Source organism: Schistocerca piceifrons, chromosome 1 (assembly GCF_021461385.2).
Source record: "Schistocerca piceifrons isolate TAMUIC-IGC-003096 chromosome 1, iqSchPice1.1, whole genome shotgun sequence".
NCBI classification, from domain to species: Eukaryota; Metazoa; Arthropoda; class Insecta; order Orthoptera; family Acrididae; genus Schistocerca; species Schistocerca piceifrons.
The window spans coordinates 738644642-738670347 of NC_060138.1; the positions used below are offsets into that span (position 1 = coordinate 738644642).

A 25706-nucleotide genomic window follows, 5' to 3' on the forward strand; every position below is an offset into this window, starting at 1 on the left:
GGAAGCACCCGAATCAAGTGAAATTTACACCATGGGTTTGCAGCGATGAGATATGCAACTGATTAGAATTTCAGCGAAGACGCACATCACGCGCGCCTGTGGCGCCACCTCATAGCGCCATTTAAGGCTTGGCGATTTCGATGAGTGTACGTTCGGCACATGTGTTTACCTTGTGGTTGTTTCACAAGACGATCAGTTATGCCTCGTAGACAACAGCGAACATCGTTTGATCAAGTATCCGAGTTCGACAGAGGAAGGATAGTGGCTTACCGAGATTGTGGATTATCACACAGAGAAATCGCTAGTCGTGTTCGACGAAACCAAACAACTGTAATGTGGATATGTGACCGTTGGATGCAGGAGGGTACGACGGACCAACGTGGTCGAGCGCATTCACCTCGGTGCACCACTGCACGTGCTGATAGGCAAATTGTGCGCATGGCAGTGACGGATCGCTCAGTGACATCCCGAACCATAGCACAGCACATTGCATCTGTAACGCATCATCCAGTGTCTGCGCATACCATTCGACGCCGTTTACAGCAGAGTGGTCTGTCTGCAAGACGTCCATTGCTTCGTCTACCATTGACGCAGAACCACAGACGTCTCCATCGCCAATGGTGTGATGACAGACGGATCTGGACGGCAGAATGGAATGACGTTGTCTTTACTGACGAGGCACGCTTCTGTCTGCAGCACCACGATGGTCGGATTCGAGTGTGGAGACACCGTGGAGAGAGGATGCTGGACAGCTGCATTATGCACCGCCACACTGGTCTTGCACCGGGTATTATGGTATGGGGCGGTATTGGATATTACTCTCGCACGCCTCTAGTACACATTGCCGGTACTTTAAATAGCCGGCACTACATATCCGAGGTGCTGGAGCCAGTTTTCCTTCCTTACCTTCAGAGCTCGGCCACAGCCATATTTCAACAGGATAATGCGCGACCACACGTAGCACGCATTGTCCAAAGGTTCTTCGTCAATAACCAGATTGAAGTGCTTCCCTGGCCGGCTCGCTCTCCGGATCTTTCGCCGATAGAAAACATGTGGTCCATGGTTGCTCAACGAGTGACCCAGATTGCATCCCCAGCTGCCACACCAGATGATCTTTGGCAACGTGTGGAAGCTGCTTGGGCTGCTGTACCCCAGGAACACATCCAACGTCTCTTTGACTCAATGCCGAGACGTGTGGCAGCGGTGATCTCCAACAATGGCGGCTACTCTGGCTACTGATTCTGGCAGGAACCACATGTCACAGACATCTGTAAACGTAATCATTTCATACTTGGTCAACATGTTATCTACAAAATAAATTTTGTTTTGCCACATCTTGTCTTTCTTGGTGTTGCATTTACGGTGGCCAGCAGTGTAGTTGGATAGAATCAGTACGCAAAGAAGTGGGATATGGAAGTACTAAGGAATGACAAGATATGCTTGAAGTTCTCTAAGGCTACAGATGCAGCAATAAGGAACAGCTCAAATGGTTCAAATGGCTCTGAGCACTATGGGACTTAACGTCTGAGGTCATCAGTCCCCTAGAACTTAAATCACTTAAACCTAACTAACCTAAGGACATCACACATCCATGCCCGAGGCAGGATTCGAACCTGTGACCGTAGCGGTCGCGCGGTTCCAGACTGTAGCGCCTAGAACCGCTCGGTCACTCCGGCCGTACAGTTGAAGAGTAATGGACATCTCTAAAAATGGCAACCACAGAAGTTGGAAAGAAAAACATAGGTACAAAAAAGGTAACGGCGAAGAAACCATGGGTAAAAGAAGAAATACTTCAGCTGACCGATGAAAGAAGGACGTACAAAAATGTTCAGGGAAATTCAGGAATACAGAAATACAAGTCGTGAGGAATGAAATAAATAGGAAGTGTAGGGAAGCTAGGATGAAATAGCTGCAAGGAAAAGTGAAGAAATTATATATATATGATGTCAGAAGGACTGACTCAGCATATAGGGAATTCAAAACTACCTAGGGTGAAATTAAAAGGAGGGTGATTACATTAAGAGTGCAAGGGGAATTATGCTGTTAAATGCAGAGGAGACAGCAGATAGGTGGAAAGAGTACACTGAAGGCCTCTATGAGGGGGGGATTTGTCTGATGTGATAGAAGAAGAAACAGTAGTCACTCTAGAAGTGTTATGGATCAGGCATTAGAATCAGAATTTAAGTGAGTTTTGGAAGACTTAAGATCAAATATGGCAGAGTAGATAGATAACATTTCATCAGAATTTCTAAAATCATTGGGGGAAGTGGGCAACAAAATGACTATTCATGTTAGTGTGTAGAATGTCTGGTGACTTACCATACGACTTTTGAAAAATATCATCCTCACAATTCTGAAGGCTGCAAGAGTTGATTGATTTTAACAGGAGAGCTAAAACAGCTTAGGTCTGACACGCCACTGCCCGCACTGAAACTAGGTTTATTGTGCGGTATCGCTCCCTGTATATCTAGTAAAGCCAATCAGTGCCCTTAAATAGTGCAAGGAGTCCCTCTACCAGGTTTTTTGTTAGACACAATTTCTTCAGGTCTAGTTGTCCCGAAGATTCTTTATGTTTTACTCTCCAATGCCATGCATTCGAAGATTAGGTGTGATGCAGTTTCTTCACCCTCATCACAGATCCCACATTTAGGGTCCTCTTCCGTTATACCCATTGTGTGTAGGTGTTTTTTGAAGTTCCCATGGCCGGTCATCAGTCCAGTCATGAGTTTGATCTCTTTTTCTGTTCAGTCCCAGGATTACAGAGCTTCTTTTAAAACATGGCTTGGGCATCATTACCGTACAATGTTTTTGTTTATTGACCTTGGTCCAATATCCTAAGTGCTGTTTCCTAAGCCAGTTCTGTAGTTCAAATTTGATCATAGCCTTGGTGATTGTCAAGACAGGTACTGGTCCAATTAATAGAGTCATTGCCCCCATCCTGGCCAACCTGTCAGCTTGTTCATTGCCACAGATCCCTGAGTGGCGAGGGACCCACACTAGGTTCACCCTATTGCTTCCCCCTAGCTCCACCAGAGCCCTGTGGCATTCTGCAACAAACTTAGATCTTGTTGCAGGAGCTGCCAATGATTCATGGCTGCCTGGCTGTCTGAATAGATGTAGATGCTAAGGTCATCGTAACATCTCCGCATATTCTCTTCCACACATGCCCTGATTGCAGTAATTTCGTCTTGGAATACAGAGGCCAGTTTCCCTAGAGAAATGATACTCTCCAGTCTTGGCTGAACCCCGTACAACCCTGCCCCAACGCCTTGGTCTGTTTTTGACCCATCGGTGAACCAAACGATGTCCCCCATAGGGTGCAAACTGTTTTCAACCTCTGCTCCCTACTTCCAATTATTTTGTTGTAAGGCTTGTCGAAGCAGTTGGGAGTTATTATATAGTCGGCAGGCATTTCCCCAACCATACCTATATTTACCTCACTATGTTAGTGTGTGATTCTGGATATCTGAATGAGACCCAGTTTTAAGTCTGTGTGCCCCAGTTGCTGCTTCCATCTTAACCAAAGGTGAAGTGGAAGCATATCCAGCATGGCTTCCATTCCAGCGGTTGGTGTGCTGCTAATTCTGCCCGTTATGGCTAAGCAGGCCAACCTCTATACCTTAGCAAGCTCTTTAGCAGAAACCCACTGTTCTACCTTCTTCCACCACACTACGGCCCCATAGGAAATCCTAGGTCTAACCACTGTGGTCTATATCCACTGCATATCCCTGAGGCTTAGGCCTCAGTTTTTGCCACAAGCCCTCCTAATACTCACTAAAGTACTTTTTGCCTTGGAGCAGATACTCTTAAATATGAGGGGTCCAAGTTAGCTTCTCATCCAAGGTTACCCCTTCACAGGTAGAGTTTCATCGAAGAGCTTTAGATTTCAACTTGCATGCTGAATATGTATCTTCGTAAATGGCACCACAACAGTCTTCTTAGGATTAGCTCTCAGATCCTGTTTAATGCACCATTTTTGCACAATGTCCAACTCTCCTTGTGCCATATTCCTGACTGTGTCAGAAGCATTGTCTGGAATTTAGTTCCTCAATGAATTCATTCACCACTAGATTCCACAATAGAGGAGACAAAACTCCTCCTTGTGGGCAGCTTCTACCTTCCTTCCACTAAGTATGGCCCCGGTCTACCTATATACAGTGGTCCCAAGATCATGGACCTTTGCTGCCCTTACCATGGAATCAAAGGTCGTGTTACTGAAGGCTCCCTCGATATCCAGGAAGATGCAGAGGGCTATTTCTTGGAAGTGAAGTGCTTTTTCCACCTTCCCAACGAGTTGGTGGAGAGCCGTCTCACATGATTTACCTGGTTGGTATGCGTGGTGATTCAGCTGTAGAGGGACACTACTTAGCCTCTTCTCGCCAACATATACATTAACCAGCTGTGGGATGAAGACAACCTTCACTGCCCTCCAAGTATTGGGAATGATTCCTACTGCTAAGATAACCCTGAATAGCCTGCATAGGGCTCTTATAAGCTTTCCTCCTGCCTGTTGCAGGAGAGCTTGAAAAATTCCATCTGGGCCAGGTGACTTGAATGGTTGGAATGTTCCCACTGCCCACTGGATTTTGTTGAGGTTCACACACTCCTTGGCCGATTCTCAGTCCTCTCTTTGAGTGCCTGAGAACCCTTGTCTCTCTGAGGTCACATACTGGTCTGTGTTATCCATCAGAGCATATTGAGGAAAGTGAGTTTTGAGGAGCAATTCCAGCATCTCGTGTTGTCTTTGTATATTCCCCATCCTCCTTCCTCAGCATATCTCCTGGATTGGTTGGTACTCTAGTGAGAATCTTGTGAAGTCTGGCTTGTGAAGCCGAGCCCTCCACTTCCTCACAGAATGCCTTCCAGCATGCCTCCTTTGCTTGTCTTACTGTAAGATTGTAATTGACAAGGGCCTCACGATATTTAGCCCATTGTCCTTTACGTCTCGCAATATTAAACAGTCTCCATACCTGTTTTCTTTGTGTTTCCAGTTTGTTATTCCACCAAGGAACACTCCTATTTGTGCACTTCTTGGTGATTGTGCAGTTGTCCTGACATGAGATCACTATGGCAGAGGTAACAGCCTCTGCTACTTCCTCAAATTCTACTGGCTTCCTTATCGTGGTTTTAATTTCCAATAAGCCTAAGTCAAGCCTAAGTTAAGGTCGCTCCTAGTAATGGTCTGTCTGGTTCCCATTTCAACCTTGAATTTAATGTACACGTGGTCCGATGAGGATGGCTCCAACACCACATGCCATTGTTTGACATAGCTACCCATCGTCATGGAACCAAATGTTATGTCAATCACTTCTTCCCTTCTGCTATTCCTGAATGTAGGTCCATTGCCCCTATTCAGGACCTCTAAGTTGTTAGCTAAGAGAAATTCAAGAAGGTACTCACCTCTACTGTTGGTGTCCTTGCTGCCCCACACTAGGTTGTGGGCACTGGTGTCAAATCCCACCAGCAGTTGGTCACCTTGCTGATGTCAAGTCTCTACCAGTCTCTTCACCTCCAAGTGAGGGGGAGAACTGTCTTCGTAAGGAAGGTATGCTGAGGCCAAAATAATTTCCCTCGTGATACCTTCCTCACATAGCTGCATTTTGATGGTCACTAAGTCCCTAGAGCAGAAATCCATCACTGGCATGAAAGAAATGCCATTTATAACATAGATGCGTGTTCTGGAGTTTCTTAGATTCCTAGCATCAATCAGCTTACCTCCAGTGCCTCCGAGGCCCGATACACCCCTTTGTATAAATAGGGTTCTTGTATCAGGACCATGTCCACTTGCTGTCTCCTCAGGCAGCAGCTCAGGGCAGCAGAGGCCCATTTATAGTGCTGCAGATTAATCTGCAGCACCTCCAGGCTCTGTCTGACTGCTATCTTTGAGGTCTTTGAGAACCCTGATGGTGACCTGCGAGAACCCGAAAAACAGTTTCAGGTTGTGCTGTCACATCGCCTTCAGGGACTTCTCACCAACCTCCACCAACACGGTTCGTCCTTCCGGAGCAACCTTCTGGTTAATCACTCTCCAGTCTTCTGTCAGGACTTTTGGGTTCTGGGCACCTATTTTCCTGAACATAGTCTTGGGAGAGACTTCCTTAAGGATCTTAGGTACCCATAATGATATCTTTGTGATCTTAAGAAGCTCCACTGCCATCTTGACCAGCAGCTGTGTATCTTCCCACAGGGATATCATGGGCACCTTGTCCTTGAGCCATTCTACTGTATGCACCCCCTCACAGACAAAAATGAGTGCACCATGATCTAGATAGACCCTCCTGAAGTTGGGACCTGGGCCAGCACCCCCCCCCCCCCCCCCCAATCTTTTCAAAGAGGGCCATCTGTACTAGTTCCTCCTGCTGTGAGGTAATGGCCACCAGTGGATAACCTTCCTGGATAACTGCCATCCTAAAAACCGAGACTGCAGTACTATCAGTACTATAGGTCTGTTTCCCTATTTCATGCCTCAGTATCTTCTGGACTCGCTTATTCAGGGAGGAGAGAGTCTTTGATTCCTCCCTTATCCACTTACTACCTGTCTTTGACGTTGTGGGGTCTGTGTGTCCCCTTCAACCTGAGACAGTTTTTTCCTGGGGGTCTTGGGTTCTAGTCCCTTTACTTCCCTCCACTTGGGAAGCCATTCTTTTCCTTCCTTTTTCCTCTGTTCCCTGAGTAGATTCCTCCTCTGGGCCCCAGACAAGCCTTTGATCTTAATCTGGTCTAGCTTCTCAGTTACAGTTCCCACTTCTGGCTCAGGTCTAGACCGTGATTCAATTGTGGAAATGCCTTCCATCAGTTCTGTCCACACGTTTGGGTATCTGAGGTCTCAATTTGCCCCTCAGTTTCTTTTTCGTTATTTTCTATAGTTGTGTCCAAGTTGGTCCCACGAGATTTGGGGATCTAGAAGATCCACACCACGAATACCCCGCAAGGTGTAAGGCTAATTACTCAGGGAGGTCACCCGATATCCCTGAGGCTCCATTTGCGACACATCTTCCCATGTTCCACGCACCCCTCAGCACGGATCGCATCACACCTTGGGTTGGGTCAGGGAATAGGGTAGGACTAGGAGTGGATAGGGAAGATGGGACGTTGTGGGACACTCTTAGTCTGATCCATCGGCTGAGGCTTTTCTGGCAGTAGGTCCTCTACCTTTGGCATAGCCCTCAGCTTCCCATGGATACGCAAGCCTCTCCACCCACATGGACAGTGCTTCATCAACGTGGTGTCCCCCAGAGAGGAAGAGTTGACAAGTGCGAGAATTATTACACAATCAGCTTAACAGCTCATGCATCCAAGTTGGTAAGAAGAATAATATACAGAAGAATGGAAAAGCAGATTTAGGATGTGTTAGATGATGATCAGTCTGGCTTCAGGAAAGGTAAAGGCACTAGAGAAGCAATTCTGATGTTTCAGTTGATAATGGAGGCAAGACTAAAGAAAAATCAAGACACATTCTTAGAATTTGTTGACCTGGAAAAAGTGTTCGACAACGTAAAATGGTGCAAGATCTTCAAAATTCTGAGAAAAATATGGGTAAGCTATAGGGACAGATGGATAATATACAATATGTACAAGAGCCAAGGGGGCTTAATAAGAGTAGATGACCGAGAACAAAGTACTCGGATTAAAAAGGGTGTAAGACAGGGATGTAGTCTTTCACCTCTACTGTTCAATCTGCACAGCGAAGAAGCAATGATGGAAATAAAAGTAAGGTTCAGGAGTGGAATTAAATTTTAGGTGAAAGGATATCACTGATATGATTCGCTGGTGACACTGTTATCCTGAGTGAAAGTGAAGAAGAATTACATGATCTGCTGAATGGAATGAAAAGTCATATGAGCAGAGAACATGGATTGAGAGTAAATTGAAGAAAGACAAAAATAAAGTAGCAGAAATGAGAACTGCTTGAAACTTAACACCAGGATTGATGGTCACAAAGTAGATGAAGTCAAGGAATTCTGCTAAGTAGGCAGCAAAATAACCATTGATGGCTGCAGCAAGGAGGACATCAAAAGCAGACTAGCACTAGCAAAAAGGGCATTTCTAGCCAATAGAAGTCTACTAGTATGAAACATAGATTTTAATTTGAGGAAGAAATTTCTGAGAATGTACATTTGGAGCACAGCATTGTGTGGTAGTGAAACATGGACTATGGGAAAATGGGAACACAAGAGAATTTGAGATGTGGTGCCACAGAAGAATGTTGAAAATTAGATGGATTGATAAGGTAAGGAACGAGGAGGTTCTGCATGGAATCGGAGAGGGGAGGAATATGTGGAAAACATTGAAAAGGAGAAGGAACAGTATGATAGGACATCTGTTAAGACATCAGGGAATGACTTCTATGGTACTAGAGGGAGCTGTAGAGGGCAAAAACTTTAGAGGAAGACAGAGATTGGAATACATCCAGCAAATAATTGAGGACATAGGTTGCAAGTGCTACTCTGGGATGAAGAGGTTGGCACGCAAGAGGAATTCATGACGGCCCACATCAAACCAGTCAGAAGACTGATGACTCAAAAAAAAGTGCACTGATTGAAGGAACATGAACACAATAGGATATTCCAGCTGGCTATAAACTTGTAACTACTTTTAACATGCTACTGTAGGTCAAATATATGAAAAGGTGGGGTATAAATTACTAATGAAAAGTGACCTTTATTATACAGTTAAGATAATAGATGATAAGCATTTAGTATGTGAATGAGAAATTAAAACTACTGCCATTCACTTCCCTGACAGCAAGACATGGTAGCAAGCGAGTACTGTGTGCTCAAAGCTAGTACTAACATTTTTATACAGCAAATAAATAATCTGATAATGTACCTACTTAGATACAAGAGTCATAAATTTTTAATTATTGGTGACATCAATAATGATGTGTTGACTGAAAATTCTAAAAGTAACCTTCTACTGTGCTGATTAAAACTAAAAGTAACCTTCTACTGGAGACCCACAAGTTGTACAATTTCTCTTATCTTAACTATAAGCCTACCAAGACATCAAACACTGGCAGAGTTTGTATAATTTTAAGTGTTGTTAAATCTATGTTGTCTGACCATGATTGAATATTCCAGAAAGTAAACTGATCCAAAAAAGATCATGTTCAACCAATATAACCTTGACCTGTGAGACAGTTAAAACCACTAAATGTAAGAAATCGCACACAAAAGATTTTTAGCAATAGATGGGTGTACCACTGTCATGGGGAATGACTCATTGAATGATGCTTATTTATGTCATGTCATTACAACTATATTTAATGAGTACTTTTCCCTCATTGTTAAGCACAAGAAATCAAATGTAAGGAAGGGACAAAACAAAAATGTAACTACCTGGTATACACCTTACTTGAAAAATTTAAGAATTTTGTTAAGAATTTACTATAACAAATGCCATACTATTAATGAGAATAGACATTCATATGACAAATTAAAAAATACAGAATATATGTCATTTCTGTAAAGAAAAAAAGCAAATGATACCTACATTTCCCAGTCCAGTAAGAAAGGTAAAACTTCTTGGAAAATAGTTAATACAGAAGCAGGGCTCTCTGCAGAAAATCTACCAGTCCTACCAAATATAGGTGAGCTAAATAATAGTTTTATAAATTCTGGGAAATGTCAAATGAAAGTAATTTAGATGACAATTTGGACCGGCTTCCCAATTCACAAGAAGCAGAGCTTGAGGTAGACTTGCCAGAATTTGGATAGTAGACTATTTATAGTAAGGCCATACTGGATCTTGCCAGATCACTAAGCAACACCAGAACCAAAGATATACATCATAAAAAGAATAATAGATGCTATATGTAGTCTGCTGTCTCAACTTATAAATAGGATGTTTAGAGACAGAACATTTCTAGACAAACTGACAATTGTCTTGCCTGTATACAGAAAATAAGACATAAATTCACCCCAAAATTACAAAGCAATAGCTACAGTACCAATAATTTCGAAAATTATTGAAACTTTAATGAAAGACCACGTAAATGATTTTTTTTAGTGTAACAACTTATTCAACAGGTCCTAATATGGGTTCTGAAGTGTTCTATCAGCATTTAAGGTTGTACAAGAAGTTCTGTTTATCAGTACTATTGGATTTGAAAATAGGCAGTACAGCTATGCCTCTCTAGTAGATCTTCCTAACACATTTGATACTGTCTCACATAGAATTTTTATTAAGAAACTTGAAACATATGGAGAAACTAAAATAGAACTAGCATTACTGAAATCATATTTGGCAAGTACAAACTTGGTGGTAGCTGTAAAGTCAAATAATTAATCTGATCTTCTGAAAGTAAAATATGGAGTCCCACAAAGATGTACTGGGTCCTTTCTTATTTGTTGTCAATGTGAATGACCTCCCTAACTTACTACCGTATAAATCTCTGTTGTCCATTCGAGACAGACCTTTATCACATCATCAAAGGATGTGAATGCTGTCAAACAAATGAACAATGCCACAATGCTCTGATGGTCCAGAAAAACAGGCTGACATTAAATAATGGTAAAACTGAACATACCCCCTTTTCTCTTAGAAATTTTATAATGGACAAAATGACTCAGTAAAGTTGTCAGGTATCTACCTTGAGACTAAATTATACTGGAACACCAACACAGAAAAGCTCTGTAGGAAGCTGGCAAGAGCTTTATGTCTTTTAAGGAAACTCAAGGAATGTGTGTGTTAATAACTCATGATTAATGGCATTCTGTGCCTTTTTCCATACACACTTACATTATGGGATACTTCTTTTGGGAAACTCTACTGGGGCAAAAGAGGTCTTTACCTAACAGAAGGAGGCCATATCAGATGTATATTTAACTTAAGCAAATTAACATCTTGTAAACAATACTCTGTTGAACATAAGACACTTAAAAGTCCCCAGCCTCTACACACTAAAGGTACTTATGCTTGATAAACAGAACGTCCATGAGTGTGAAAGTAAGTCAGATGTGCATTTACATGATGCCAGAAATAGGAACTTACTAGACATTCTTTGGGCTCAGCTAAGTAAAGTTAAAAATAATTTTTACGTGCTGTCAAAACATTTTTCAGCAGTACACCTTATGGCACAAGGGAATTACATGAAAATAAATTTAAGATGGTGGTAGAGACATGGCTGAAAGAAAAAAGCATTTTTAAAACTAATGTATTTCTATCTACTGAAAAAAGTGATAAACTTTTATTAATGTAACTGTGAATACAATCTTATACATAACCTATATAATGTAGTCAACAAAACATAATGATAATCTGAGCCTAGTTATGTGATAAGCAATATCTATGTAATATTATTTATATATGTCTGGCTTCAGCTGCCAGAGACTATGGTTATGTGTCTGTGAGTTGTCTTTGCATGAGTGTATGTATGTATGTTATCTATTTTTGACAGAAGCCTTTTTGAGCAAAAGCTCACTTTCTGACATTCTTCTTGTTGGACCTATCTGCAACTCAGCATCTCTGCTATCTATATAATCAGTAGCAACTATACTTTTCATAACATTTTTACATTCCATTCTGGGTTTTCCATTGTTTGGTTTTGCCTTAGGTCTCTTTAAATTAGAGTCAAAATCATACAAGTGACAGGAAATGTAAGAAATGCTGAAACTCTTTTCAATTTCATTAAATATTTGATTTCATTAACTGGTTACATAAATTTTTATGTTTAATTGTTTCAGTTACAAAGGAGACATCACAATGGATTCCCTTTTGAAGCAGTTAAGTAGTCTCCAGCAAGAAATGAAGCTGATAACTGAAGAAAACAATTTTCTGAGTAAAAAGTTGTCTGAAATTACTGACAAGGTGAATATTATCCCTTTCTGAAAGTTTTCTCCCCTTGCAATATAAGCAAATAATGTAATTAATATATATTTGTGTGTGTGTGTGTGACAATTTTTTTCCATTTGTGTCTTGATGAACTGATATAAAATGTTGTTCAGCTGAGTTTATATGATACAATTGAAATTTTATTTTGCAGTAGCGTGATAAAAGGCACTTCAGGTAACACTATATTTTTAATGTGCAGCAATAATGTGTCACAGAGAGTAACATCACAATCAAATTATATCACAAAACCTGATGCTTCTGTACTTGCATTGAAGTGGCCACGTGTGGTATCAAGTAACAGCTGTATGGTAATCTGCTGTGACACTGGGCAGTAGTTCTTGCAAATTATGCCCGAGAGAATGATCATTTCCAGATGGAACAAACTTGTATTCTAACTTATCTCGCAGTTAAACAGTGAAGATGCTGTAATTAATGGGAAATTGATTGTGGGCTATTGTCAGAACAGTCATGTTAAACTCTTCTCTCTCCTTCTGAATGGTCCTTGGAGAGCCCAATAGTACCAACTGATCCTCAGCCAATAGGCATCGCTGGATGTGGATATGGAGGGGCATGCAGTTAGTGCATCTCTCTCCCAGCTGTTGTCAGTTTTCATGCACTCCATTTACCAATGCATTCAACAGACACAGACAGGTGCTACCAAGCCCAACAGCACATAACTTTGGTGATCTGATGGAAACTTTCCCACCAAGGTGGTTGGCCAGTCATGTTATGCACCCATTTAATGGCAAAGGCTTTTATTGATAGTGTCAGTGGCAGTGTTTGGACATAATATGGGTACTAGAACAAAATGTTTGCAATGACCAGATCCATTGGCTTTCAAGACGGGTCTATAAAATTGGCACAGATATGCTGCAATGGCTTGTCTGGGAGCATCCAGGGTGGGAAAATTTATATCAGGCACAGCATGATTTTCTGCAGAAGTGTGGCTCATGTGTTCAATACCAAATAATAGACTTGGTCAATATGCATGCCACTGGGTAAGATTTTGTGTAGGCATTAACCTTCCAGCGACCTTTATACAGGAGTGCCAAAAAGTTATGATGAAGGATTTGAGGGACAACAACACATTGTTGATCGGTGAGAATCATAACAGCTTTTACTCCTAGCGCAACTGACAGTACATGTGTGTGAGCAGAAGAGGGGTGTAATTTAGATTCCTTAAAGCTCAGCTGGGGCTACTTTTTTTTTCTTTGTTTTTGGTGTGATGTGATATATGCTTTAAGATAGGGCCCTGTTTTGTTAATTTTGCAATAATTAGAGCCATACTAGGAAAATTGTCAACTTTTATTCTAAGGTCATTATAATGCTGGAAAAATACTAGTTGTTCTTTGTTTAATTCTGGGGCTGGTTCCATTGGAAGTTGGGAAAAAGAATATTTCCACATTTCACAGTTGGTCTTTTAATGTGTTTGATAACTGAAAGAGCTAAGAAATAGTGTTCACCAATGCAGTCTCTATGCTGTTCGTTTTGGAAATACTGTTATGGTTATGTGAGCCAAACATTTTGACTCATGATTTAGGATCAGTAATACGGTAATTTTATATTACAGAGATACATGTTGAACTTATGTATGGCATACACTGTAAGGCAGCAGAATACATTTTTTTATGTTCCCACAGTTATTCATGAGATTACAACATATACATAAGTATTTGCTGGTTGTAAGGTTTATGTTCTGTGTGTTGTGTGATATTTGGAGTAAGTAAAAGTATATATTCTGTTGTTATGTTTAATGGTTGAGATGGCTTTTCTTTTTAATTACTAATAATCAAACAAATTTCCTTCATGCGCAGCAACATTCAAGTATTTGAGTTACTGAGAGCACTAATTGATTAAAGGCTGAGTGAAAAGTCCCTGACAAGATTAAATTTAGCTTTTGTGTATGTGGACTTTTACTCTGTTTTACCTGTATTCAGCTGAATATGAAGTTAAGCTTCAACCAAAATCAGTTCCTTATTGAGAAACCAAATGACCATAAGTTGGAGATTGGAAGTTCCCTGTACGAGCACATTTAGAACTTTGGAACTGCGTGTGTGGTATCAACTAATCCAAAGAAAGCTGTTGAGTCATATTGTGAAGATAAAGACCAATAAATCTGATGAAGATGCAGATTTCATTGCAGGTATTATAGTATCTTCACATTCGATGAGTCTGAACATGTGGTACATTGACTCAGGTGCCTCAGCATGAATGACAAATTGATTTAACTCTGTATCCAGTATGTGGGGCCACTGATAAAGTGTATAGGGCAGTGACCAACAAATATGGAAATGTCATTTTCTTTGTGATTGTGATGAAAACAGAAGAAATTAAATGATGGTTGGATAATACTTGCACATATATAAAAACATACAGCTCATCTCTTGTTGGTTAGTCCAATAGTTACAAATGACTGCAAAATAAATTTTACACATAGTATTTTTATGACTGTGAGGGAACGTTTGTTCTTCTCTAACTATCATATCTATTCATCAAGAATTAACAACATTAATGGGCATGGGTCCCTTTGAAGTAAAATATTTCGGAGGTAAACTAAGTTCCCATTCGGATCTCCGGGCGGAACCTACTTTGAAGAGATTCAGGCCGAAAGGAACTTTCAGGTTGGGAACATAGAATGTTAAAAATTTCAACAGGCCAGGAACGTTCCAGCCATTATTAGATGAATTAGATAGATGCGATGCAGACATTACAGCTATTCAAGAAACTCGAAGACAGGGGGAGGGTAGCATAAAGAGGGGTAACTATACATTTTTCTATGGAGGTACGGAAGCTCACAGTTTCGGAACAGGTTTCACAGTACATAGAAAAGTGCTTCACGCAGTCAGAGATAAAAGGTTCATTAGTGATGGACTATCAGTTATAGTGTTGTCCGGCAGGTGGAATAGACTTGTAATAATTAATGTACACGCACTAACTGAGGACACTGAAGATGTTGGTAAAGATGGCTTTTATGAAGAACTGTGGGATGAGTTCTCCCTGTACAATACAAAATTAATTATAGGCGATTTTAATGCGAAGATACGGAAGGAGGAAGCATTCCGGCCTACAATTGGGAAGGAAAGTTTGCATAACATTTCGAATGATAATGGCACAAGGGTGGTTAATTTTGCTGTTTCAAATGACATGATTGTTGAGAGCACATATTCCAAAAGGAAGGACATTCATAAAGCAAATTGGGTCCCTCCGGATGGACACACCCAAAACCAAATTGATCATGTTCTTGTAGATCGGAGATGGCACACTAGTATAGAAAATGTTAGGACTTTCAGGGGAGCAGTCTGCGATTCTGATCATTTTCTTGTAGTTGCCAAAGTTCACCAATGTCTATCTACAGCAACATCAAGGTGTCACAATGCAGAACTTGTTAGGTTTGACACTGACAAGCTAAATGATAAAAACTTTAGAAGAAGGTACATGATAGAAATTTCAAATAGGTTTGATGCTCTCAGGACACACGAAGATCAAGATGAGGATGTAAATAAACAGTGGATCACTGTGAGGAATAATATCAAAGAGGCAGTGAAGTTCACAATAGGTACAATTAAGAAGAACAGGAGGAAACCGTGGTTTGATGAGGAATGCAAGAAATTGGTAGAGGAAAGAAGAAAAGCACGATTAGATTGGGATAGAATGGGAGACAGAAAACGAGAGAAGTTCTTGAACTTGAGAAGGGAAGTTGGTCGTAGGCTACGGGCAAATAAGAGGGATTATTTGAACAACCAAATTACAAAAATGGAAACAAACAGTAAAACAAAAAACATTAGGGAACTTTACCTAGACATAAATGGGTATAGTAAGGGCTTCAAGGCTAGGACAAATGAACTTCGAGGGGATGCTGGGGGAATACTGACAGACCCCAGTGCTATATTAAGTAAGTGGAGGGCGTATTTTGAGCAGCTATTAAATGTACACCAGGAAGCAGGAAATGAGCAGGCATACGAAATACATAAAGCAGAACCCCAGAGACCTGAGCCAACATTAAAGGAAGTAAGAGATGCAATCAACAAATTGAAAAACCAGAAAGCACCAGGATCAGATTGCATAACTGCAGAATTAGTTAAAAATGGGGGACAGAAATTGGTGGAAGTAGTTCACAAAGTGATATCTAAATTATGGAACTCAGAGATGATACCTGAAGAGTGGCAGGAGTCGATTCTGATCCCAATTTTTAAGAAAGGTGACAAAATGGATTGTAGTAATTATAGAGGGATATCGCTATTACCAGTATGTTCCAAAATTTTCTCGAATATTCTGCTAAGCAGGCCTACAACATATGCAGCTGAAATTGTGGGTGTTACCAAGCTGGCTTTCGGAGGAACAGGTCAACTATAGACCAAATATTCACCCTGCATCAAATTTTGGAAAAGAAATGGGACTACAATAAACCAGTTCATAATCTTTTCATAGATTTTACAAAAGCATATGATTCAGTATTGCAATCAAAATTGTACAGAATTCTTTTGGAACTTGGAATACCAAAGAAGTATGTTAGACTTATAGAAGCGAGTTTGAAAAACACCAAAGGTAGAGTACGCGTGGGGAAATTGGAGACAGAAGAATTTGTAATAAAGAATGGGCTTAAGCAGGGAGATGCCCTGTCTCCGCAACATTTTAATTTTGTCCTAGAATATATTGTACAAATGGCGGCAATAATTCAGAGGGTGTGGAGTTAAATAGAAGCATTAAATATTAGGGTATGCAGATGATCTAAACATCATTAGCGATAGGAAAGAATCTGTAACAGCAAATGCGAATGCGTTAATCAAGGCTAGTGAAGATGTAGGTCTAAGGATAAGTGAAGACAAAACTAAATACCTGTTTACTACTAGAACATCAACAGCAATAGATCAGGAAACGTTAAGATTTGGAGACATGCAGTTTGAAAAAGTGAACACATTTAAGTATTTAGGCGTGGACATCACTTCGAGAAATGAAATTGAATCCTAACTGAAGAAGAGATTATGGGCGGGAAATGCGTGCTACTTCTCACTGAATAGATTACTTTCACCACGGATATTGTCTAGGAATTTAAAGATTAGAATATACAAAACTATTATTCTACCGGTTATGCTGTATGGGTGTGAGACTTGGTCTCTCACTGTGCAAAATGAAAATCCGTTTCGAGTATTTGAAAACAAAATTTTGAGGAAAATTTTCCTAGCAAAAAGGGATGACATTAGCAGAGAGTGGTGAAAACTGCATAACAAAGAGGTTCACGAACTCTATTCAAGCCCTGACATAATCAGTATTTTTAAATCATGTAGGCTGCGATGGGCGGGTCACGTATCTCGAATGGATGAGGGCAGGGCAGCGCGCAGAGTACTGGTAGGGCACCTAGAAGGAAAACGTCCTGTGGGGAGACCGAGGCATAGATGGGAGGACAATGTGAAGGCTGATTTGAGGAGCCTAGGTATTGAAGGTGAATGGAAGGAAATAGCCCAAGACAGGGACAAATGGCAAAAGTATGTTGCTGCGGTAATGGACTCTCGAGTCCGGTATGACCATTGAGTAAGTAAGAGGGAACGTTTGTGTCCATTTATACTGATAAATACCATGGATTTGTTAATCACAAACAAACACGTGATTGCTAATCTTATATTTGAAATGCCATCAAATTGTGCCATTGGCACATGGAACATTTTAAATTTTACAGATGTATACAAGTTACCACAATGTACCAAGAAAGGAAACTTGTCTCTTGCAAGGAGAAAAAAACCTCTCACACGCATGACATGTCTCAAAGTGGAGCAAATCAAATCTCAAAGTGGAGCAAATCAAACAGCCATTCAATAATATAAGGGGAAATCAAAAAGTTTCTGTTTGAGGTCATCACTGCAGTGTATATGCAACATAGCATGACTCTGATGTGGGTATATGAGCATCAAGATGAAGGTAAGGGCGTAGTGCGACATTCATGTCTTTCCGAAAGATGACCAACATACTGTTACTCATTTCTTGGCTGCTGAAGGACAAACACCAGTACACAGCCTTCGGAAAACAAAGAATGTGTGTTGTACAGCATATCTGTTGAAAACCATCATAGGACTGTGCACCAAGTTCCGTGCTGGGCACAGGTTGACACAAGAAGCAGCATATTCCTTGAGTGCAACAGAGGCTGGTGGGAGACACTCAAGCACCCACCCTATAGTCTAGATCTCGCTTCATGTAATTATCACACCTTCAGCCCCTTAAAAAAGGCCTTGAAGGGTTGACAATTCCTGTCACACAAGAATGCACAGCAAGCAGTTATAGACTTCTTCACACAGCAGGACACCAAGTTTTATCAAATGGATATTGTCAACCAGGTGCATCAGTGGCAAGATTGCCTCAATGCTCACAGCAATTTTGCTGTATTGGCATATTGATTCTGGACTGGCCTCCATATGGAAACTTTTTAATGACCACTTATATTTTTTCTAGAGCTCCACAACCATTACAGATGAACACATTGGCATATGTAGCCTCGTGTAAACTGTATCCCTGTGAGGTATAAATTTTCTTTATTCCCACATATGGTAATTCCAGAATTGTGCAGATGGAATTATCACATATGGTCAGTTGTAAGGGAGATGGTAGGTTTCAGTTCATTGGCAGTATAATGGGAGAGTGCTTTCAGTCTACAAAGGAAACTGCTTACAGATCACCATCTTAGTTTGTAGCTGAAGTGTGTGGACCTCATAGCAAATAAGACTAACAGGGGGTATTGAATATATAAAGAGAAGGGCAGCATAAATCCCCAGAGGTTCTTTGATTCACAGGATAATGTTACATAAATATTGAAAAACCTGGATTGACATCCTCTTGAAGATAGACTCCAATCATCCTGCAAAAGCCTAGTGACAAAGTTTCAAAACCAGTAATCAGTGGAGAAAGTGGAGATATTTTTCACCCCAATACATGTCATTCTTACAGTAACCATGAAGACAAGTTAAACTCCCAAAGAAAAAATACCAGAAATAGGATTCAGTTTGGGAAAGATGGTATTATGAGTGTACTAAAGTATAACATTTGGTTGATCTTGCCATGTACAACATCATTAAGAGTAGAAAATGTGCAAAACTGATATAAAGTGTACTTATATTGTACATCTGAGAGAAAAATATGTGAAGAAAAGAAACAGGTGAAACAAGACAACATGCAAGAAACATATGCAAAAGAGGCAATGCTGAATATCAGCCAGATAACAATGATGATGACTAGTTACCTGATGTGACAATATCAGCAGGCACTCCAATACAAGATTACATCTTATGTCCATAAACAGAGGCTGTTCAATACAGACATTGGATGACTGCTTGAAATAGAACTCAAAAGACCAAGAACTGATCCTTTTGTATATTGTGCTACTGAGACATCAATTATATTATTTCTTACAGGGTGGGTGGATGAAATGCTATTCCTTATAGTGTGGGTGGATAAAATACTAACTTCTGGTAGACATCAGTGACACTTAGTAGAAAATAAAGAAATGATCAGAGAAATTTTGCGTGAAAGCTGTTGGGGAAGTGAGTTAGTTGTTGACGAGGTGAACTAGTTGTTGGCATGAACAAAAAACATCACGGACCTGCCTTGGTTAAGTTTTATATTTAAAAAAACTATATTAATGAATATTAGATTATTTTGGTATGCCAGAGTGCAGATCTACTCAAGCTCCTATTGAAGTGAATGCAAACTTTTACAAAAATTCTATATCAGAAAAGACAACATGCCCTACAGACAAGTCCTATACTATCTTGATAACAATAGTCCATTATGTATTGCATTGACTTCATTAATTTATACATTTTAAAAGTATTAAACAAAGATGCAAAACACATATTGAACTACCTAAACGCTACTTTACAAAGACTGCCCTTCACTGAACATGACTCAAAACTGAACTCAAAGACTATGTTCGTGGGCTCTGCTATGCCACACTTCATAACTAATTTACAATCAAAGTTCTTGTACATCATTAAATAATTACTTAAATTAAGTTACTATTGGAAACTGACATTTTATTTAAAAAAACTGACACATCACAGAATGTTACAACTTCAAAACTCTTTAAGCAACATCTTTATTCAATGTTTTAATTACATGTTAATTACTGTAAGATTTTTATTGGTTATTAAATTGGTGTATCTGTGTGTTAGGACACACTTCTCTTTTTATATATCTTCTAAAACTTAAACTTCATAAACATTGCTCCAGAACTAAAACTATTTTGACATAATACATTCTTATATTCCAGAGGAGTAACATCAAAAAAGTTCATTTGGCTTTATAAAGCAGCATCAATGTCCAAAGGCAATAGAGTGTTGCGTACTATCATTTATAGGTGCTGGGTTCTTCAATGACACAGGTTGGGGTACATTATTAACTGATAAATTGTTCTTTATTTCTCCTTCTATACAGTATTTAACACACATTTTTAGTATGTCACAGATAAAAATCAAAGCATGCAGTTCTGAGGGGTTTTCATTGTCTGTTTCCATTTCCAAAGGGCTTTCCTAGATGTTAAATCAAATCAAAAACAGAATCAGATTGATGCTGCAACATAAGACATGTAATTCTTTCCAGAACATTCTAGTACATGACATGAGTCAATCATTAGACAACTGCTATTTCTAGAATATTTAATTTTATATTATGTTTTCTGATGATATGTCTGTATGTAAATATTTTTAGTAATCATATCAAATGATAAGAGGTTACATAATTTCTAAATATGAAAATTAGAAATTTGCTGTTTTAATACTGATTACATACCAACAGTAAAATAAATACAAAAACATAAATGGGAACATTTTCTTCAAATGTATTTGAAACTGAATAGTAGAAATAGTAAAATTAATGTAGCATCGTTTACATAGTATTTATCTTTGCTTATTTTTCAAGTGATTTTCATAGTTTAAGATTGAACAAAATTAATGTAGAACTGTTTTCAGAGTGTTTGCCTTTCCTTATTTTTCAACTGATTTTCATAGTGTAAGACTGAAGTTTTAAAATTGTATCGATAATAAAATGAAAAATTATAATTATGTTTATGGAAAAATTGTGCCAAACAGCTAGAAAAATTAATAAAAATTCACAAACATTGAGTACACTATTTACTTATGAAAAGAAATTCACATTTGGCCTGAATTTAGGTGGTATCATGAGGTTTGTTAACTGAGCAGGTGTGCTGACAGGGCGCATGATAGTGTGTTGCGGATTCTCACACAAGCTTTCTAAGTTAACAGACAGTAGTACCTGATCCCAGGAACTGTTGATAAAATGTTCTAAAAAAAAAGGAAATTTCCATTGGAAGAAGTGAGTTGATGGACGAAAATCATAGCTACATAACAGTACAGTAGATATGTAGTTCATATCCAAGTGAAAGTAGAAATGAACAAATCAGCAGTTATTTAAACTGTATGTGAAAGATTAGCCATTAGTCCTTGTACTGGTAGTTTCAATATTTTTAAAAAGAACAGAACAGTGAATACGATTGTTTGAGACATGGTTGAGTGTGAAGCACATTTGGTATGCGCTGAGAAACAATCTGAGCTATAGGGCTTCAAGTATTTGATAGACCAATAAGTGTACTGGAAAACAGATCTCATATATACAGGGTGTCCCATTTATCTTGACCACCCTAAATAATGGTTTGTACAGATGCAAATTACAAAATGTTTCAAGCAATGTTCTTTAGCCATCAGGGGGACATCAATCAGCATGATTGCCTTCATTGTAGCTTGATTTTTTACAAAGATGTGAATGGTGGTATGACTTTTTTAAATGGCACCCTGTATTTTTTATTCGGTAATTCATTTTCTCTCCTAAAGACCTATTCAAAAATGTATCACAGTGTATCATTCACTGAAGCACAACATTATTAATTACATAACTCAACATTGACTTTGAGCCTGGGATCACAAACTTGTCCAGTTGTCAGAAAACAAATGTAAACCAACTAAAAACATAACACAAAATTGACTTTGACTCTCCTGTACCATTGCCCTAGAGTAGAACATTCATAGGTGCTCAAAGTGGTGACCCTGGACACCAATACACTGGCACACTTGTTGAATGAAAGAATTATTTACTGCTTCCAGTCTTGCCTGCTGAAGAGAATTACAAGCAAGCATGATACTTTCCTGCATGTCCTCTGGAGTTGTTGGAATATCATGATAGACAACGTCTTCAATGCATCCCCAAAGAAAAAAGTCCAGAGGATTTAAATCAGGAGACCTAGCAGGCGAAATAACTGTTCCTCCTCGACCAATCCATCTGGCAGGATACCTTCGGGTTCAGAACATGACGTGCATGCAAGGCATTATGTGCTGGACATCCAACATGTTGATACCACATAAGCATTCTGGTTCTTAGTGGCACTTCATCCAGAAGAGGAGGAAGAATTTGTCTCAGGAAGTTGGCATACACTGTGCCGTTTAGACTACCATTGATGAAATAAGGGCCAATAATTGTAGTACCAAGCATCCCACACCAGACATTAACTCTCCATTGATGCTGATGTTCCACCTGTCTAAGCCATCATAGATTGTCACTGGACCAATAATGCATGTTCCTTGTATTTACCTGTCCTTTGTTTGAGAAGGAACACTCATTGGTAAATAGAACATTGGAGAAGAAGTTCGGGTTGGTGAGGATTTTCTGCTGTGCCCACTGACAGAACTGTACCCGATTCTGGAAATCATTCCCATCCAATTCTTGATGTAAGTGGACATGGTAAGGATGGAACCAGAGACATTTAAGAGTACGATGTACACTGGTTTTAGGAATGCCAATCTCATGTTCAAGCTGTCGTGTGCACGCATGTGGATTCATAGCAATGGAAGCAAGAACAGAAACTTCGGCAGCTTCGTCTGTGTGAGTGCTATGATGATTGCATTGTCGTGTGTTGAAACTTCCTGTTTCCTGAAGCATTGCAACAAGATGAGAAAACATCCATCAGGAAGGTGGGTTCTTGTCAGGATATCGCTCTCTGCACAGTTCTGCTGCCTGTGCAGCATTTCGCCTACCTCCAATAACAATAAAAGAAACGTTATGTCGATGCAGTTTGTAGGAAGGACAGCCTTTACTGTATGCCTACTCTACACAAAGTATTTAAAAGGACTAAACTACTGGACTAAATGTACCTGTACATAAGAAAACAGTATTGCAATTACTGTTCTGCTAACTTACATTCCCCATAGATGAGTAGCATTTCTACCATCTCTTCATTGGTGTACATTCTACTCACACAAATCTTCAACTGATAATAGTTAACAGAATGATTGGTGTGCATTCTACTTATGTTTACATTTGTCATCTGTCATCGTCAGCACGTGGATGTGTTCCATTACCCTAAGTACCTGTACTAAGTGCTGGGATTGTCAACATCAATGTTGTGTTATATAATTAATAACGTTGTGTTTCAGTGAATGGTACACTGTGATACATTTTTGAATAGGTCTTTAGGAGAGGAAATGAATTACTGAATGAAAAATACAGGGTGCCATTTAATAGCCACAAATAATTAATTAGCAATAACAGAAAAGATGCTATAATTAAGAGTTGAGAAACATTCCTCTCCAGCATTGTGTTTTTATTATAATTTTATTTTGCATTTCCATGCTTTGAGCATGACGCCTAAAGAACATTTGTTTGAAACATTTTGTAATTTGCACCTGGACAAACAGGGTGGTCAAGATAAATGGGACACCCTGTATATCATACCACTTTATCTGACTTTCATTTCTTTTCAGGAAACTCCTTAAGTAAAAATTCTGTATGTATCTTGAAAAATGTGCAGCTGATTTTGATGTGAAATACAGCAGAGGTATTGTTACAGCAGCCATAGTTAGCAAAATAGCTTCCCTTTTGAATGTTTTGAAGCTTTTTTCCAAAGTATAAGTTAGGCGATGATTATCCAAATACGTAAATAGTTTTGAGGATATTTATGAGTGTTACAATGTATGTGACTGCAGCATCTTGTGAATGCAACTTTGCATTTTAAAGATGACTGTGAAGTTTAGCTACCTTGTTAGTAGAATATGACTTAGCTCTTCAGCTTGATGTCAGTGAGTCTGCTCAAAGCACAGAAATGCAAAATAAAATTATAATAAAAACACAATGCTGGAGAGGAATGTTTCTCAACTCTTAATTATAGCATCTTTTCTGTTATTGCTAATTAATAATTTGTGGCTATTAATAATTTATGAGGAGTAAATAAAGTCTATTCTTTAACACTTAATTTGTTGTGTGCAATATAGTTTGTTTTAGTAATATTTTTTAACAATGCTTTATTTTTATGAAAGTTACTTACAAAACTGTAAATTTAATTATATCTGTGTGCAAAAATTGCAGAGAGGTAGTTTTATCAGGGAATGGCAAGAGACAGCTTTGTCAGCACTGCCAAGGGTGCAGGATTACCTTGTTATGCTTCAATTTGTAGCCTGTCAAAATAGTGGATTTGTCAATTCTTATCTGCATATGATTCTCTAGATTCTAGCCTCATTGTACATTGACTGTGTGTTGTACAATACACAAATTCAGTGCCTGCTTTGGTGTATCACCCTATTTTCACATCTTTCTTGAGGAAGTGCCGCAGTGTTTGAAGATAATTTCTCTTCAGTTCCTGTAATCAGAATCTGCTGGATGTGTTGGATGTATCACTCAACCAACTATTTGTTTTCTTGCAGTGATAGTTGTTTATCTCCATCTAAGGTATATTACATAAGTGGGAGGGAGGGAGGGGGAGATGACTTAGCTCTCTGGCTGCAAGTGGAAATCAGTATCAAATAATATTGTTCCATTTTTTAAGGAAGGCTACTCCTTATATGACATTTTTAATTACCATGTTTCACTGTTTACAGTTTAGGATAGAAGCATAGTTAAGAATTTAAATGAAACTGACATTTTTTATTTCATTCTTTCTGTTTTTACTACTTTTCAGACAAGATGCAGTGTCTGCAATAAACCAAAACCTCTTTGTCGCTGTGATAAATCAACAGCTCCTCCAGTATGTTGTGGATCAAAACCAGTACCTCCCAGCTGTTGTCCACCAAAACCAAAGCCTGTATGTAACTGCCCACTTCCACAGAAGCCTCCTTGCCTCTGTTGTCCACCTTGTCAATGCTCTGGACCACCAAATATACCTTGCTGCTGTGGGGGATCTGCTACAATTCCTAAAGGACCTGTTCAGTCAACATGTCCAGTAGTACCTAAACCAGAGCCGCCTTGTGCATGTTGTAAACAAGCAGACAAAAAGGACAGCTCTGCTGCCATTGCACAAATGGTAAGAAGCTTATTAATTTATATCAGGCATTTAATATAATTAATAAAATACATTCACAAGCAACTAATTAAGACACACCTCCTTTGTTGTCTGTAGCGTATCTATTACATGCTGATGTTAGTAGCAGCACATTGTTACATGAACTCCGTGAGATACCAAACCCATTAGAAAATCATCTTGATCCATGACCCTCAATTATTGACAACAACCCAAAGAGAAAAGGGTGGAACTGAGTCCTAGGTATAGTCAGCTGCACTGAAGATACACTCAACTGGTCTGAAGTCTGGTGACACTGGGGAAGGAATCACACAAGCACTCTAATTTTGTTGACTCTTCTTTACATTTGAGTACTGTTCTCTCCCCTCTCGTTACTTGGCTTTGAACTTGCATAATTCAGGGTAGCATTTACCTAACTTTGAAGAGCACAGCAATTATGTAGGTACATGATTTTACCATTTAAAAGTGAAAATTAAGTGCATTACAAAACCATGAGTCTATTTTAGTACACACAAATCAAAACCTCATATAATAAGTCCAAAAAACACAAGAGAATCATGAATAAAAATGTTTTATTGTTTGTTCTTGTGAA

At 39.3% G+C, this 25706-nt stretch overlaps 1 protein-coding gene across 1 annotated transcript in view; it reads left to right on the forward strand.

Annotated features, from left to right (window-relative positions):
* Nucleotides 1-25706, forward strand: part of LOC124711630 — a 198965-nt gene that overhangs the window by 151306 nt on the left and 21953 nt on the right. Inside the window, exons 6-7 of the mRNA XM_047241812.1 lie at nt 11685-11808; nt 24776-25117. Coding sequence (XP_047097768.1) covers nt 11685-11808; nt 24776-25117 — 466 coding nt within the window. The remainder of the gene's footprint in view (nt 1-11684; nt 11809-24775; nt 25118-25706) is intronic.